Genomic DNA, 13,657 nt, shown 5'->3' with positions numbered 1-13,657 from the left:
AAGGAGTCTGATGGCAGGGCTGATCCAGGACATAATTCCTGACATGACCCATGACCTCAGCAGGTCAGAAAAGAAAAAAAAAAAAAATGGAGAAGGTTAAGGACTTGATGAGGAGTTGAGAAAGAAGGAAATTTTTTTTTTTTTTTTTAAAGATTCTGTTTATTTGTCAGAGAGAGAGCTCACAAGCTGGGGGAGTGGCAGGCAGAGGGAGAAGCAGGCTCTCCGCTGAGCAAGGAGCCTGATGTGGGACTGGATCCCAGGACTCCGGGGTCAGGACTTGAGCTGAAGACAGGTGATGAACCGAGTGAGTCACCCAGGCATCCCAAGAAGGGGAATCTTGTCTAGAAAATTGCATCATATTAGCATTTTGACAGCACTGTGGGTGTGCATGCATGTCTCAGGCTCATAGTGGGGGCAGAGATCACAGGTAAGGAGCAGGTGGTCCAACAAGGTAATTCTTAGCTGGAGTTCTCCTGTCCATCGCAGGGATTCTGAGTTCTGTCCTGGTACGATACGACACGGCTGCAAGTGACAAACCTGGGCTTCGTCAGCTCGGTCCCAGTCCTACCTCCCCTCTGCCTGGCCACTCAAAGGAACCCTTACTTGCACATTTGTTGTATACCCTTGACTTACACCAAGGACAGAAAGAAGAAAGAGCCATATGAAGATTACTCCTGCACTGGTTTAAAGACCAGTATCAAAGACATTGTCTATTTTACTGTTTATTCCTCTCGGGTTTTAGTTCTGGGGAAAAAAAGTTTCTCTCTTAAAGTAATGGTAGGTAACCTTATGTGGATAGATCTAGACATCTAGATCCATATAGAGCCATATAAGTATACACTTTTTGCCTTGGTAGGGAGAAACATCATTTTTTCGATAATAAAACAAAATAAAATGAATACATGCTCATTAAATAAAATTTAGCAAACTTTAGCAGCTACAGAAGAATAGGGGGAAAACAGCCAAAATTATACCACCTAAAACAACTTCTTTTTTTTTTTAAAGATTTTATTTATTTATTTGACAGACAGAGATCACAAGTAGGCAGAGGGGCAGGCAGAGAGAGAGAGGAGGAAGCAGGCTCCCCGCTGAGCAGAGAGCCCAATGCGGGGCTGGATCCCAGCACCCTGAGATCATGACCTGAGCTGAAGGCAGAGGCTTTAACCCACTGAGCCACCTAGGCGCCCCCTAAAACAACTTCTGATCAGTATTTTAAGGTGTTCTTAATTATTTATTTAAAAGATTTTATTTATTTATTATTTATTTATTTGACACAGAGAGAGAGAGTATAAGCAGGGGGAGCAGCAGGCAGAGGGAGAAGGAGGAGCAGGTTCCCTACCAAGCAGGGAGCTCGACTCAGGGCTCAATCCCAGGACGCCAGGATCATGACCAGAGCAGAAGGCAGATGCTTAACCTAGCAAGACATCCAGGTCCCCCAAGATTTATTTATTTTATTTTAGAGAGAGAGAAAGAGAACAAACACAAGTAGGAGAAGCAGAGGGAGAGAGAATCCCAGGCTGACTCCACACTGTTCGCAGAGCCCTAGAGGGGGCTCAATCCCACATCCCTGAGATCACTACCTGAGCCAAAACCAAAAGTCAGACACTTAACTGACTGAGCCACACAGTCACCCCTTTGGGTGTTTTTAATAGTCTTTTATACTTAGGTTTAAAATGGTTTAGAAAAATCAAAGTAAGCGCATGTATGTACAACTTTGAAACCTGCTGTTTTTAAAGATCAACTTAACCTTTAGCCAGGTAGCTGACTTGACCTTCAATGCTAGCAAATTTTCTCTCTTCTGTTTTATGGTATTAATTTTCTATTTCCATTTGAACAATCGTATTTGACTTGTGTCTTTCACGGTAAATCACCTCAAGACCTTATTAAGTGTTATAGAGCTGGTCTTCTCAGGTGGAGCCCAGACCCGGGTGTCCAGCGGTGCTGGGGGGTGTCAGCCCCACCATCCAGCCCAGTGCTGGGCTCAGCTTGGGGTCTAGGGGATGGGGCCAGCAGGAAAGTGTGAGCCAGGTGTTGTCATCTTCACTGAAGCAGGAATTCCCAGGGAGGACCTGTGAGGATGTGGGAATTGGGAAGGGGAAGCACAGTAGGTCTTGAGGACAACTGCGAGGTACTGCCGTGTCCTGGAAAGCACATGGCCTTGGCAGTTCTGTCCCAGCTGTGGGTTTTGGGAAAGACACTTTATGTCCCTGGGCTTCAGTTTCTTCATTTGTGAAATGTGGATAATAACACCTCCATGGCCAACTTGCTGTGAGGAGTCAATGAAATAACCCGGGAAGTGTCTGGTACACAGAACACAGAGGCCAAAATGGGCTATTCACTAGAATTGCAGCTAGATTTGGTGGTGGTGAAACCAATAGCTTGAAAGTGTGAAGGCCAACTGGAGGGACTTGGGAATGTCTCAGAAATGAAAGCAATTAAAACCTCATCCCCCATACCCCATTTGAACTGGGGGATGAGAAGGTGACAGTCTCCCAGGAGAGCACAGAAGAAGCCATATCTGCAGGAGATGAAGTTTAAAGGGAAACTGGCTGAGATGTCCAGTGCTTCCCTGGAAGGAAGGTAGAGGAGGAGAAGGAGGAGGCACTGGGAAGGAGGAGGAGTTCTCTCCCACCCGGGACAGGGCAGCAGTCACTAGAATAGGGATTCCCTGCTCCCATCCCCATCCTTGAGCTGGGTCCTCCTTCCTCACCCTCTCCTGGGGGACAGGGGCGGCCCCCAGCTGAGTGTCCCTGCTCAAGCGACACAAGGCTTGAGCAGGGACAAGGCTTGAGTGTCCCTGCTCAAGGCTCAGTCCTTCCCGTCCATCACTGCCTTGATCCAGTCCAGGTAGTTGAGCACTTTGGTGTAGAAGCCATAGCCCTTGCCACAGCCCACGCCCCAGGAGACAATGCCCGTGGCCACCCAGCGATGGGCACGCTCATCCCACACCACAAAGACGCCGCCGCTGTCCCCCTGGCAGACACTCTGCTGCCTCGTCTCGCCCCCTGCACAGAACATGTTGGCGGAAAACAGCTCAGACCTCCGCCTCTCTCGGAGCCAGGCCCGGCAGGCGGACCGCGGGGCCACGGGCAGGCTTGTGTATTTCAGCTCCGTGGTTAACCAGCCCCTGTCCACGCCGAACCCGCTGACGACGCCCCACACGCCGCTGCGGTACAGGGCCTCGCGCTCGGGCAGGCAGACCGGGAGCAGGCCGGGGCCCAGCGGCACGCTCCGCTGCAGCTCCAGGAGCGCGATGTCGCCGTCGAAGTTGTGGACCTCGCGCGGCCGGTAGTCCGGGTGCACCACCACGCGGCGTACAGGGTGGCTCCCCAGCCGCAGCATCTCGTCGATGCTCGTGTGGCCCAGGAACACGTCCACGCTCCGGTTCCTCCCGACGAAGACGCCGTCCTTGGGATAGATGGTGTGGGCCGCTGTGAGGATCCACCTGTCGCCCAGCAGGGCCCCGCCCCCGCGGCCGTAGATGTTGGTGAAAGCTTGCCAGGGGAAGTTGCCTGGCTTGGCCTTGGAGGAACCCAGGGCCTCCTGGTTCTGGGTGATGGGGGTGACCGGCCGGCCACAGACTGGGAGAGAAGAGACACGAGCAGAGAAGAGAAGGTGACATCAGCAGCTGCATCAAGGAGCATTTGTTACAGACCTGCTTCCAAGAAGTGCTCTCCTCCCTGCTTCCTGGACACTTTCTTTTTTAAAAAGAATCTCTCTTATTTTACCTTAATAATAGGATTTAAAGAAATTAATTCCAGTGTCATTAACACACAGCTTATGTTAGTTTCAAGTACACAAAACAGTGATCGGACAGGCCCACACATCACTGAGAAGTGTGCTCTTGGTCCCCTTCCCCCATGTCCCCCATCCCTCATACATTTGAAGGCCACGTCCTCAGACTCTGGGGGGGGGGCATCCCCAGCAAAATCATGCAGCAAGCAGTTTGTCTGTGTCCTTCCTCCATCGTGGACATCTCCCCCATCACCTGCTCCCCAACCCACTCCCCGAACACTGCACCAGCCTGTCCCGAGAGCTTTCTGACGGTCAGGAGCGAGATCTGAGAAGTTCATTCAGATTGAGTTAGAAAGGTGATCTTTGACTCAAAAAAAAAAAAAAAAGGGATTTCAAAAACAGTCAACTTGAACAATCGTATCTTGCTGGTGGGAATGTAAAAGGATGCCGCACCAGTAGAAAACAGCCTGGCAAGTCCCCAAAAAGTTAAACTAGCAGGTGGAAGGTGACCTAGTAATTCCACTTACGGGGACACACCCAGGAGAACAGAAAACATGTCCACATGGAAACTCGTACACGAATGGTCATAGCGGCCTTATCTCTAAAAGGCAAAAAGTAGAAACAACCCAAATGTCCTTTAATGGATGAATGGATGAACAAGAGGATGGATTAAGGTACATCCCTGGAAAGGAATGGAATCCTGACATGTGCTACAACGTGGATGAGCCTTGAAAAAAGGCTAAATGAAAGAAGCCAGACACAAAAGGCCATGTGCTGTCTGATTCCCTTTATAGAAAACAATCAGAAGAGGCAAATCCACGGAGACAGAAAGTAGGTTAGTGGTTGCCAGGGGGTGGGGGAGGGGAGAATCAGAGGTGCTGGGCTTCTTTTTGGGGTGATGGGACTGTTTTGGAATTAGCGGTAATTTGGCACAACCTTGTGAATATACTAAAAACCACTGCATGGTACACTTCAAGGCGGTTAAGATGGTGAATTTTACGTTACATAACTTTTATCTTAATAAAAAGTCTTAAGAGTATGGTGGATTTCCTGGCACTGTGGCGTGTAGGTAGGGAGGTATTTTGGGGACAGAGAGCTTATCCTTAAAGCAGACCATCCCACGAGACGGGTTTCTCTTCTTTCTACTCTTCTGACCCTTTTCTCCTTTACCGTCCCCTGTGATGGACTTCATCTATGCTTGTACTCTCTCAGTTATCTCTTGATTCTGAATAAGGGACAAGACTTTTGCCTCTCCTTTTCTGGGCCTTCTTGGTCCCCTTCTTCTTCTCCACCTTCTGCCTTCATCTCTCCCTCTCTACCCTAAGGCTTTCCTTTAACCCTCTGGGTCCCACTCCCACGGGCCCCAGGTACAGCTGAGGTTTCTGCAGGAAGGGGCCACAGGGTTGGCGCTGGAGGTCATTACTCACCAGGTATGCAGTGAGGAAGCTCCTCTCTATCTTGTGTCTCCTTCCAGGGGAACTGGGGTGTGCAGGTGAGTGTCCCTGAGGAGTGAAATGAGGGGAGGTAGAGAAGCAGGTTCAGAATTGGGAGGTGGGGTTGCTAGGTGCCCAGAGCGCCTCTGGCTTCTTGGTGGGACTGAGGCAACTAGGAGCCAGTTTCCCAAGCAGGCAGGGACTCACCTGCTGGCACTGCCTGATAATAGGGCTCCCGGCAGTGGTTCTGGATCTGGGAGGGGTTGTCCTCCGGTGCGCTGATGGGCAGACTGTGGTTCACTCCTGTAGGGAACCAGTTGTCAGGAGGACCCCGAACTGGCAGCCCAGGGACTGATTCTGGCCGGGAGCCATATTTAGTGTGACTTGCACAGTCTTTCATTTAGAACACTTGAACTAGTTTTCACTGATCAGCTCATCAATGATAAAAAATGATAAAAAAAAAAAAAGGAGAGCAACTGTGATAATTAGGGTATGGGGAAATGGGCATTTTCATACATGGCTAGCCAGTACATGTTAGCGAAACCTCTTTGGGAGGAAATGCAGCCATGACAAAACTTAAATTGCAAATGCTTTTTCATCTAACATTTCCATTTCTAAGAATTTATTTATTCATTTTTAAAAGATTTTTATTTATTTGACAGAGAGAGGGACAGCAAGAGAGGGAACACAAGCAGGGGGAGTGGAGGGGGAGAAGCCGGCTTCCCACCTAGCAGCGAGCCCGATGTGGGGCTTGATCCCAGGACCCTGGGATCATGACTTGAGCCGAAGGCAGAAGCTTAATAACTAAGCCACCCAGGTGCCCCCATTTCTAAGAATTTAGCCCATACACAGGCTCAAAGACGTATATGCAGGGATACCCACAGCAGGACTGGCTTGTGGCAGCCCAGTATCAGTGGAGGACTGGTTAAACACAGTATACTCATCAATCAAAGGAATACTATAGGGTCCTTAAAAAGAATTGGGCACTCCTAACCACATGAATATGGGGTGCTCATTAAGACATATTACTGAGGGACGCCCGACTGGCTCAGTCAGTTAAGTGCTGCCTTTTGCTCAGGTCATGATCCCACAATCCTGGGATGAGTCCTGAGTTGGGCTCCCTGCTCAGCCCGGAATTTGCTTCTCCCTCTCCCTCTCTCTCTGTCCCCTCTCCCTGGTTGTGCTCTCTCTCTCTCTCTCTCTCACTTGCTCTTTCTCTCAAATAAATAAATAAAATCTTTAAAAGAAAGGCATATTATTAAGTGAAAAATGCTAGATTTAAGACATTGTGAATATTATGCATGCCCTTCCTTCCCCGCCACACAACAATATGTATATTTGAATGGCACAGGGTGTCTTTGGAAATGTACCCAGGAAATGGGCAACAGAGTTGTTTCTGGACAGGGTAGCCAGAGGCTAAGAGCCAGAGATGAGAGGAAGATGTACTTCTTACTCTATTACCATATTATATTATTATTTTTAAAATTTATCATGTACATGCATTATCTTGTAAAAAAAAATCTGAGTTCCCATTTGAAAATCCAGAACTTCACTTAAAAATCTGACTTTTGCTCCTCTTTAAAGAGGAGATGACCTGCAAGCATTCGGCCTATAAATCCGCATGGAAACAACTGCTGAGCCACGGTTGCCCCTTTAATTGGGCTGCTCAGCAGCGGGGGCACAGCTGGGTGGGGAGGGGCTACTCAAGCTTCCACGTGTCCCTTCAGGACCCCAGGGGCCATGGCCAGGGGCAGAGGCTGCACACCCAGGAGGGACACTCACTCACAGCTTGGTAGAGGGCCAGGAAGCCCTTGTGGAGGCCAGTGGTCCTGTCCTGAGAGGAAGCGGGGGCCCGGAAAGTCAGCCGCAATCGGTTTCCCGGGGATACAAACTCCCTCTGACCAGGAGGGCTGTCCAGCGGGGAGCCCTGCTGCCCACAGAACCGGCTTGGATCCATCCCACTGGCTGTGATCTGAAAAGGGAGGGTGGGCAGGCGGGTGTGGGGTGAACATGCACCACAGGGTCATATCTTCTAGAAGGTCTGCACGCCTCTGGGGTTCAGAAGCTGTTCCTTGGGGAGCTTTCCTCAAGTTGCATCTTGTCCCCTTACTGGCCCCCAGATTTCTTTTATCCATGACGAGATACCTAGCCTATTTCTTTAGCCTACCATATGTATCTCATAAAGCTCACCGTGGTTACCCACTTTCAAGAAGCTCCTTGGGAACCCCAGGTTTTCTCCAAACATTCTGCTGGATTATAGATTCTAAGAAGGCACGAACCACATCTATTTTGCTCACCACTGACCCCCTGATGCTCCAAATGGTACCTAGAGGACCACAGCCTTGAACTGACAAATACGCAGACCTAAGTCCTTCCCTTCTCACCTCCACCACCTCCACCGCCTTCCACTTGTCCGAATAATGTCCTGTGGCCAACGTCTGTGAAGCAATAAGACTATGCCAAGACTGAGCCCCTTGGGTTCCTAGCCTTTCCAGTTCTCCTTCTTTTGGAACGTTCCTCCTCTTACCCTAGGAACTGTAAGGGAGGCTCCCCCTATGAAATCTATAGACAAAATGTACACAGTGTGTGTACCTTGGCTACTGTTGCTTCAGTATATCCTTGAGGCTGGCTGTCTCCACTTCTGTTCCTTCTGACTGCCTCACCCCTGCTCAAAACCTTTCATGTGGATTCCCCAACCCAAGGACCATGGAGTTTCCCTGGCCCATGCATCACGCCACATCTCTTCTCTGGGCACACAGCTCACTGGTCAGCTCACCTGATTTCTGACCTTCAATATTGACCTACATGCCCTCTTTGTTCTCTCGTTCTCCCCAAATCTCAAATTCCTTTAAGGCTCCCTCCTGCTCATGGCTGTCTCCATGATCACAGTAACTGGGGGGAAGTTGGCACAAAGAAAAGTTTTCCATCACCTGGAATGTCTTGCTCAGGCACGCCCCAATACTCTTTTTCCTTAGGACATCCCCGCATCTAATATCCCTATTTAAGAAAGATACCTCTTGGGGGAGAAGCATGCTTCCCTGGGAAACTGTCCTTCATGCACAGACTTGGTTGTTAAATGCCCCAGTTTTCTTCACACCCTTTCCTGTGAGTTGTTGACTAAAACGACTTTAGATAAAACTAAATAGACATTGGCTCAGAAGCCCCCCCCCCAAAAAATACAAGTACATTCCCAGAGTTGAGGACTAGATTTAAAAAGTCTCTAGACTGGGGACGCCAGTGGCTCAGTGGGTGAATCATCTGCCTTCAGCTCAGGTCATGATCCCAGAGTCCCAGGATCGAGTCCCTCGTGGGTCTCCCTGCTCAGCAAGGAGTCTGCTTCTCCCTCTGATTCCACCCCCACCCCCATGCTCTCTCTCTCTCAAATAAATAGATAAAATCTTAAAAAAAGTCTCTAGATTAAAAAAACCCTGTACACAATGAGGACAAAAAGACTCGTGTCAAGGCACATCACAATGGAAACTTAGAAGACTGACAATAAGGAAAATGTCCCAAAAGTTCTAAAGAGAAAAAAACGAAGGACCAGGAATTACACTTGTACCAGGCTTAACAACACTAGAGCAAGCAGACCGTATCATCAAAATTCTGAGAGAAAATGGCTTGTAACCCAGACTGTGTCCCAAATTCACTATCTACCAATGGTGATGGTCGAATCAAGGCATTCAGGGATATGTGAGATCCTTTACAATTTATTCCCTCACGCTCTTTCTGGAGGGCAATGTATTCCTCCAAAATGAGGCCCTAAACTGGGAAAGAGTACGGGGTTCGGTTCCAGCACAGGACAGGTACAGGAAGTGCCCAGAAGGAGGGAGAAGGGGACTTCCTGAACGCATGAGGCTCTGCAGAGCAAGGAACCCAGACTTAGGAGATAAATCATCACAAGATCTTCAGGTGGGATGTCACCAATACAAAGCAGGACCAAGCGATTGAGATTTGTAGTTGATTCTGTCGAGATGAGATTTACTCTCCTGGCTAAGAGTCTGGGGGAGCTTAGTTACAGACAGAATTAAGGAAACTAAAAATCAAAACAAAAACAGAAAATCCAAAAAACTCCATGTGATTACTGACGCCCGGGAGACCCAAAAGCCAGAGAAAGAAGGACATATGATTACTGTACACCATGTGCTCAGAAGGAAGAATTTTAGGGGTGCTTGGGTGGCTCAGTGAGTTAAATCTCTGCCTTCAGCTCGGGTCATGATCTCGGGATCAAGCCCCACATTGGGGGGGGGGTCTCTGCTCAGCAGGGAGCCTGCTTCCCCACTCTCTCTGCCTGCCTCTCTGCCTACTTGTGATCTCTGTCAAATAAATAAATAATTTAAAAAATCTTAAAAAAAAAAGAAGGGAGGGGCGCCTGGGTGGCTCAGTGGATTAAGCCGCTGCCTTCAGCTCAGGTCATGGTCTCAGGGTCCTGGGATCGAGCCCCGCATCAGGCTCTCTGCTCCGCGGGGAGCCTGCTTCCTCCTCTCTCTCTGCCCACCTCTCTGCCTACTTGTGATCTCTCTCTCTGTCAAATAAAAAAAAAAAAAATCTTTAAAAAAAAAAAAGAAGGGAGTATTTTAAAGTCATGATAATATAAATAACTAAAAATGCTAATAATGCTAGCTTGGGGGGTTGGGGTGGGGAAGTGCACTGAAGGTCTAAGAGAGGTAAAGAGAGTCCTCATGTTCTAGAGTTGGAAATTAAGTGATCAGATCCAAAAAAGTAACACAATAATCAGTTATTTATATACATAGAAGCAAATGCCAGATGGAGCAGCTCCGGGCTTCGCAGGCGCTGCCACTAGGAGAGGCACTGGGGCTGGGAAGAAGGCTGAAGACTGCTGTCTTCATCATAAGCCTTGTCGTATACTCATTTTTTCCAAGAACTCTGTGCATGGGTTATTTTGCTATGAAGGAAATTTAACCCAAAAGATAATGCAAAGTGCTGTTTTTAAAGGGTCCCTATCCTGCAACTTGAACAGTCACCTAAGCTTTCGCTATTACTTAGGCCCAGCTTCCTGATCAGACGGAGCCTGTACTCCACAGAAACTTGGTGGGTCTTTACTGACTGTCGTGCAAGTCCTTGCTCTTTGACACCAGGGTTTTGTAGTATGTGTGTGTGTCCCTCCGAATGACTTCCAAAGGCAGAGACTGCCCCGCCGCCCTCTGTCTTGCTCTGTGGAACCCAGATGGTAGCCTGGGCGCAGGCAGTGCTGCTAGTGTAAGGCAGTGGCCTGGGTGAGACCTGAGCCTCCCAGCTAAGCCACCTGTGGCCCTGACTTAGGCTCTTCATCCATCCTTTGCCATTCAGGGCACAGCCACGTCCCCCTGCTTCCGGGCTCCAGGCCAGGAGGCTCCCTCCCCAGAGTCCCTTCAGGACCCCACCGCAGCTCACTGTGACAGAGTCCTGCTCACAGTTCTGGGATGGCTCCAGGTCGAAGTCCTGGAACACAAGCCTCACGGCAAAGCCCTCTGGAGCCTCGATGTCAGTGGTGCTCTCTTGGCCTCTGAGATAGGGCTCTGGATACCCGGGCGATGTCAGCTGCTGGGGTAGCTGCTGGGCCAAGAGCACGGAGCCCTGCGTGGGGCAAGCCTGGAGGACTCCCCAGAGGAGTAACCACCACCTGTGAGGGGGCAAGAGTGAGCTATGGCCACACGCATATGGCCTGAGGCCTGTCGAAATATGAGGGGCAGAGGCAGGTGAAGCTGGGAAATAGAGAGGCCCTGCAAAGGCATTCGCAGCTGTGGCCTCTGCCCTTGAGGCCTGGGCACCTGCTGGCTCCTCCCTTAGGGTCTCTCACCTTAATTCCTGCAGCCTCCCAGCCAGCTGGAGCGTGGACTGTGAGTTTCCCACCATTGCTCATGTCCCTGGACAGTTTCGATCAAAGCAGGGGGCTGCTTTCTGCTTTGGCAAGTCCCAGTCCCACCCTGGGACCTGGGGGAGCCGTGGTGGTGGGAGGGAGGGGAATTTAAATACGGTCGTTCTCCTGGCTTGGACCAGGGAGTCTGACCAACTCCAGGGAAGGCTGCTGGTGGCTCCAGGCAACTTTCCAGTTCCCCTTGCAGGGACTGGTTGTGTGTGTGTGTGTGTGTGTGTGTGTGTGTGTGTGTGTGTGTGTGTGTGTGTGTGTAGGCGTGTGGTGCGGGTGAGTGCGCGGGTACGCAGGTTCCTGGGTCCCACCTTCCCCTCTCCCGCCATTGTCCTCTCCTCCAGAGCGTTCCCTGGGCACACTCACATCTTGCCCAGGCAGCTTGTGGAGTGGGGGCTTCTCCAGTGGTCATTTCCCCACTCCGAGACCAGGCATCTGGAACTGGACATCTGGGACCAGCAACAGGACGTGGCCCACGCCAGGGAACGGGAGGTGGGGCTGGGCAAGGCCCTGCTGGGGGAGGAAGGAGAAGTTACTGGAAATGAGTTAAGTAATTGTCCACAGTTCCCTTTTCCTAATTCTCTGGGTTGAGCGCCACCTGCTGTCTGATTCAGGAATAGTTTGCCGGCCACAATTTAGAGGAAAAACATCTCCCCAACCCCATTTGCCCTCAGAAAATACCAGGGGGCAGGGAAGGCACCAAGTCATGACTGTTTTGTACTGTTCACAGCTGATTTTTCCCTCATGCATGTATCACACGGTAGGGGTGGGTCCTTCTGCGTAAAGGCTGTCACCTTAATGGGCCATACCTCTCCCTCCATGACCTTACCATTCATTGATGTTAGCAGACTGCCTCTTGTAGAAATTGAAGTTTGTGATCCGTGACCTTGAGCTGCTCCTTCCTCCTCTCTCATCAAGCCTGAGTGAGGGCACTTGCTTAGGTAGTCTTTTGAATCCTGCCCACAGCCCCTGTCAGTCCCAGACTCAAACTTCTTTAGACAAATACCAGAGGCCATGGCAGGGGACAGAGCCTGCTCTCCCTGTTCCCCCAGGAGAGACACTCACCCATAGCTTGCTAAGGGCTGCGAAGCCCTTGTGGAGGCACAGGGTTCTGTCCTCAAAGGAGACAGGTGTGTGGAAAGTGAGCAACAGCCTGCTCTCCGGGGACACACACTCCCTCTGGCCTGGGACACCAGCTCTGAGCAGCACCCCCACCCCCGAGGCTGTGACGTGAAATGGGAGGGGATGGAGGAAAGCAGGCAGATGCGGGGTGATTCCTTGTTAGTTGGCCCAGGGTCACGTCCTGTCGTGGACTCCATCTAGCTCCATCTAGAAGTTTTGCATACGTCTGGGGCTCAGAGTTATAGCACGTGATGTTTTTGTGGAATGGCTGTTTCCCGGTTCTGCTCACCACAAAGGCTGCCATGTGTTGAGAAGGACTCCTCAGCCACTCCAGAGCTCTTGGTCTACTCTTCGTTTAAGAGGCTCTCCGGAAACCCTTAGAGACACTCCGAGACAGCACGCCAGGCCAGCTAGGAGGCTCCATTAAGACCGGGACTATGAAAAAAAAAAAAAAAAAAAAAAAAGACCGGGACTATGGTTCCTTGGCTCACCACCATGGATGGCTAACACGGTGCCTAGTCCATGGGCGTGACCTCGAAACACACATGGTTGAGTCTTGACCATATGGGTAGAAAGTTTCTTAGTCGGCTTCTTCCCTTGCCCTCTCACACTGACCCTCAAACACCCCTTCTTCCGGTGCCTCTATCACTTTGCCAAGTACTCCCCTGCTACCCTCTCTGGGACCCAACTTTCCCTGCTTCCCCTTCTTCTACCCCACACAGGCAACAAAACACGTAGGCTTGTAGCACAGCTATCTAGTAACAGAGCGAGAAAAATCTAAAGATACAAACTACTAAAAATGGTATACTCTCACAATGTTGTATAATCCTGTAATGGCAATAAACAGCTCCTTCCACGCTCTCCCTGGGTCACCCAAGTGACCAGGCTCCTTCGGAAGCATCCCTCTGGGTTCCACTCAGTCCCAGAGCATCCTGCCTCCATCCTTAGTCCCAGGGAGAGCGTGGTGGGCAATCCCTCTCACCCACATTCCAGAAGTAACCTCTCCTCTGGGCCCCTACACTGCTCAGGTCCCTGGTTGTATGTTCTCCTCCTTCTGTTGCTTCTTCTTTTATTTGTCCCTCACCCCCGCCGCTTTCCTCCCTTTCTCCAGGCCTTTGTGTTCTTGCTTTCCTCCTCCTCCTGCATTGAAGCTTTAGCTCCGACAGCTTCCTCTCCTCTGAGCCTCGTGCCACCCCATCTTCCTGGAGACCCTATGGCTTGAGAAGGCAACTTCCTACTGAACTTGAGAATTAAAAAAAAAAAAAAGATTTTATTTATTTATTTATTTGACAGAGGGAGAGAGAGGAGTGAGAGAGCACAAGCAGGGGGAGCCGCAGAGGGAGAGGGAGAAGCAGGCTCTCCTCTGAGCAGGGAGCCTGATGCAGGACTGGATCCCAGGACCCTGAGATCATGACTTGAGCCCAAGACACATGCTAAACTGATTGAACCACTCAGGTGCCCCTGAACTTGATAATTTTTATTGCCTCTCAAGTAATAGGGG

At 50.3% G+C, this 13,657-nt stretch overlaps 1 protein-coding gene across 2 annotated transcripts; it reads right to left on the bottom strand.

The window, feature by feature from the left end:
• Nucleotides 1-1,403: 1,403 nt before the first annotated feature.
• C1RL (complement C1r subcomponent like) lies at nt 1,404-11,536 on the bottom strand. 2 transcript variants are annotated; one of them, XM_046010553.1, is made up of 6 exons: nt 11,401-11,536; nt 10,560-10,788; nt 6,951-7,140; nt 5,376-5,471; nt 5,163-5,237; nt 1,404-3,581 (listed from the first exon to the last, which is right to left on the bottom strand). In XM_046010553.1, exons 1-6 carry the CDS (start codon nt 11,481-11,483, stop codon nt 2,809-2,811), a joined length of 1,446 nt encoding a protein of 481 aa, XP_045866509.1. In that variant the 5' UTR covers nt 11,484-11,536; the 3' UTR covers nt 1,404-2,808. The 2 variants fall into 2 exon arrangements, with proteins under 2 accessions (XP_045866509.1, XP_045866511.1); XM_046010555.1 differs by lacking the exon at nt 11,401-11,536 and adding an exon at nt 10,966-11,248.
• Nucleotides 11,537-13,657: the final 2,121 nt, after the last annotated feature.

The sequence above is a fragment of the Meles meles genome, chromosome 7 (assembly GCF_922984935.1).
Source record: "Meles meles chromosome 7, mMelMel3.1 paternal haplotype, whole genome shotgun sequence".
In the NCBI taxonomy this organism is placed as follows: domain Eukaryota; kingdom Metazoa; phylum Chordata; class Mammalia; order Carnivora; family Mustelidae; genus Meles; species Meles meles.
This window is presented reverse-complemented; position numbering and strand designations above follow the sequence as displayed.

Coding starts and splice junctions, on each gene's coding strand:
- C1RL (XM_046010553.1), bottom strand. CDS start 11,483: ATGTCCAGTTCCAGATGCCTGGTCTCGGAGTGGGGAAATGACCACTGG. Junction 7,141..10,559: donor GTGAGCAGGACTCTGTCACA/GTGAGCTGCGGT, acceptor CTCCCTTTTCAG/ATCACAGCCAGTGGGATGGA. Junction 3,582..5,162: donor GCTTCCTCACTGCATACCTG/GTGAGTAATGAC, acceptor CTTCTCTCCCAG/TCTGTGGCCGGCCGGTCACC.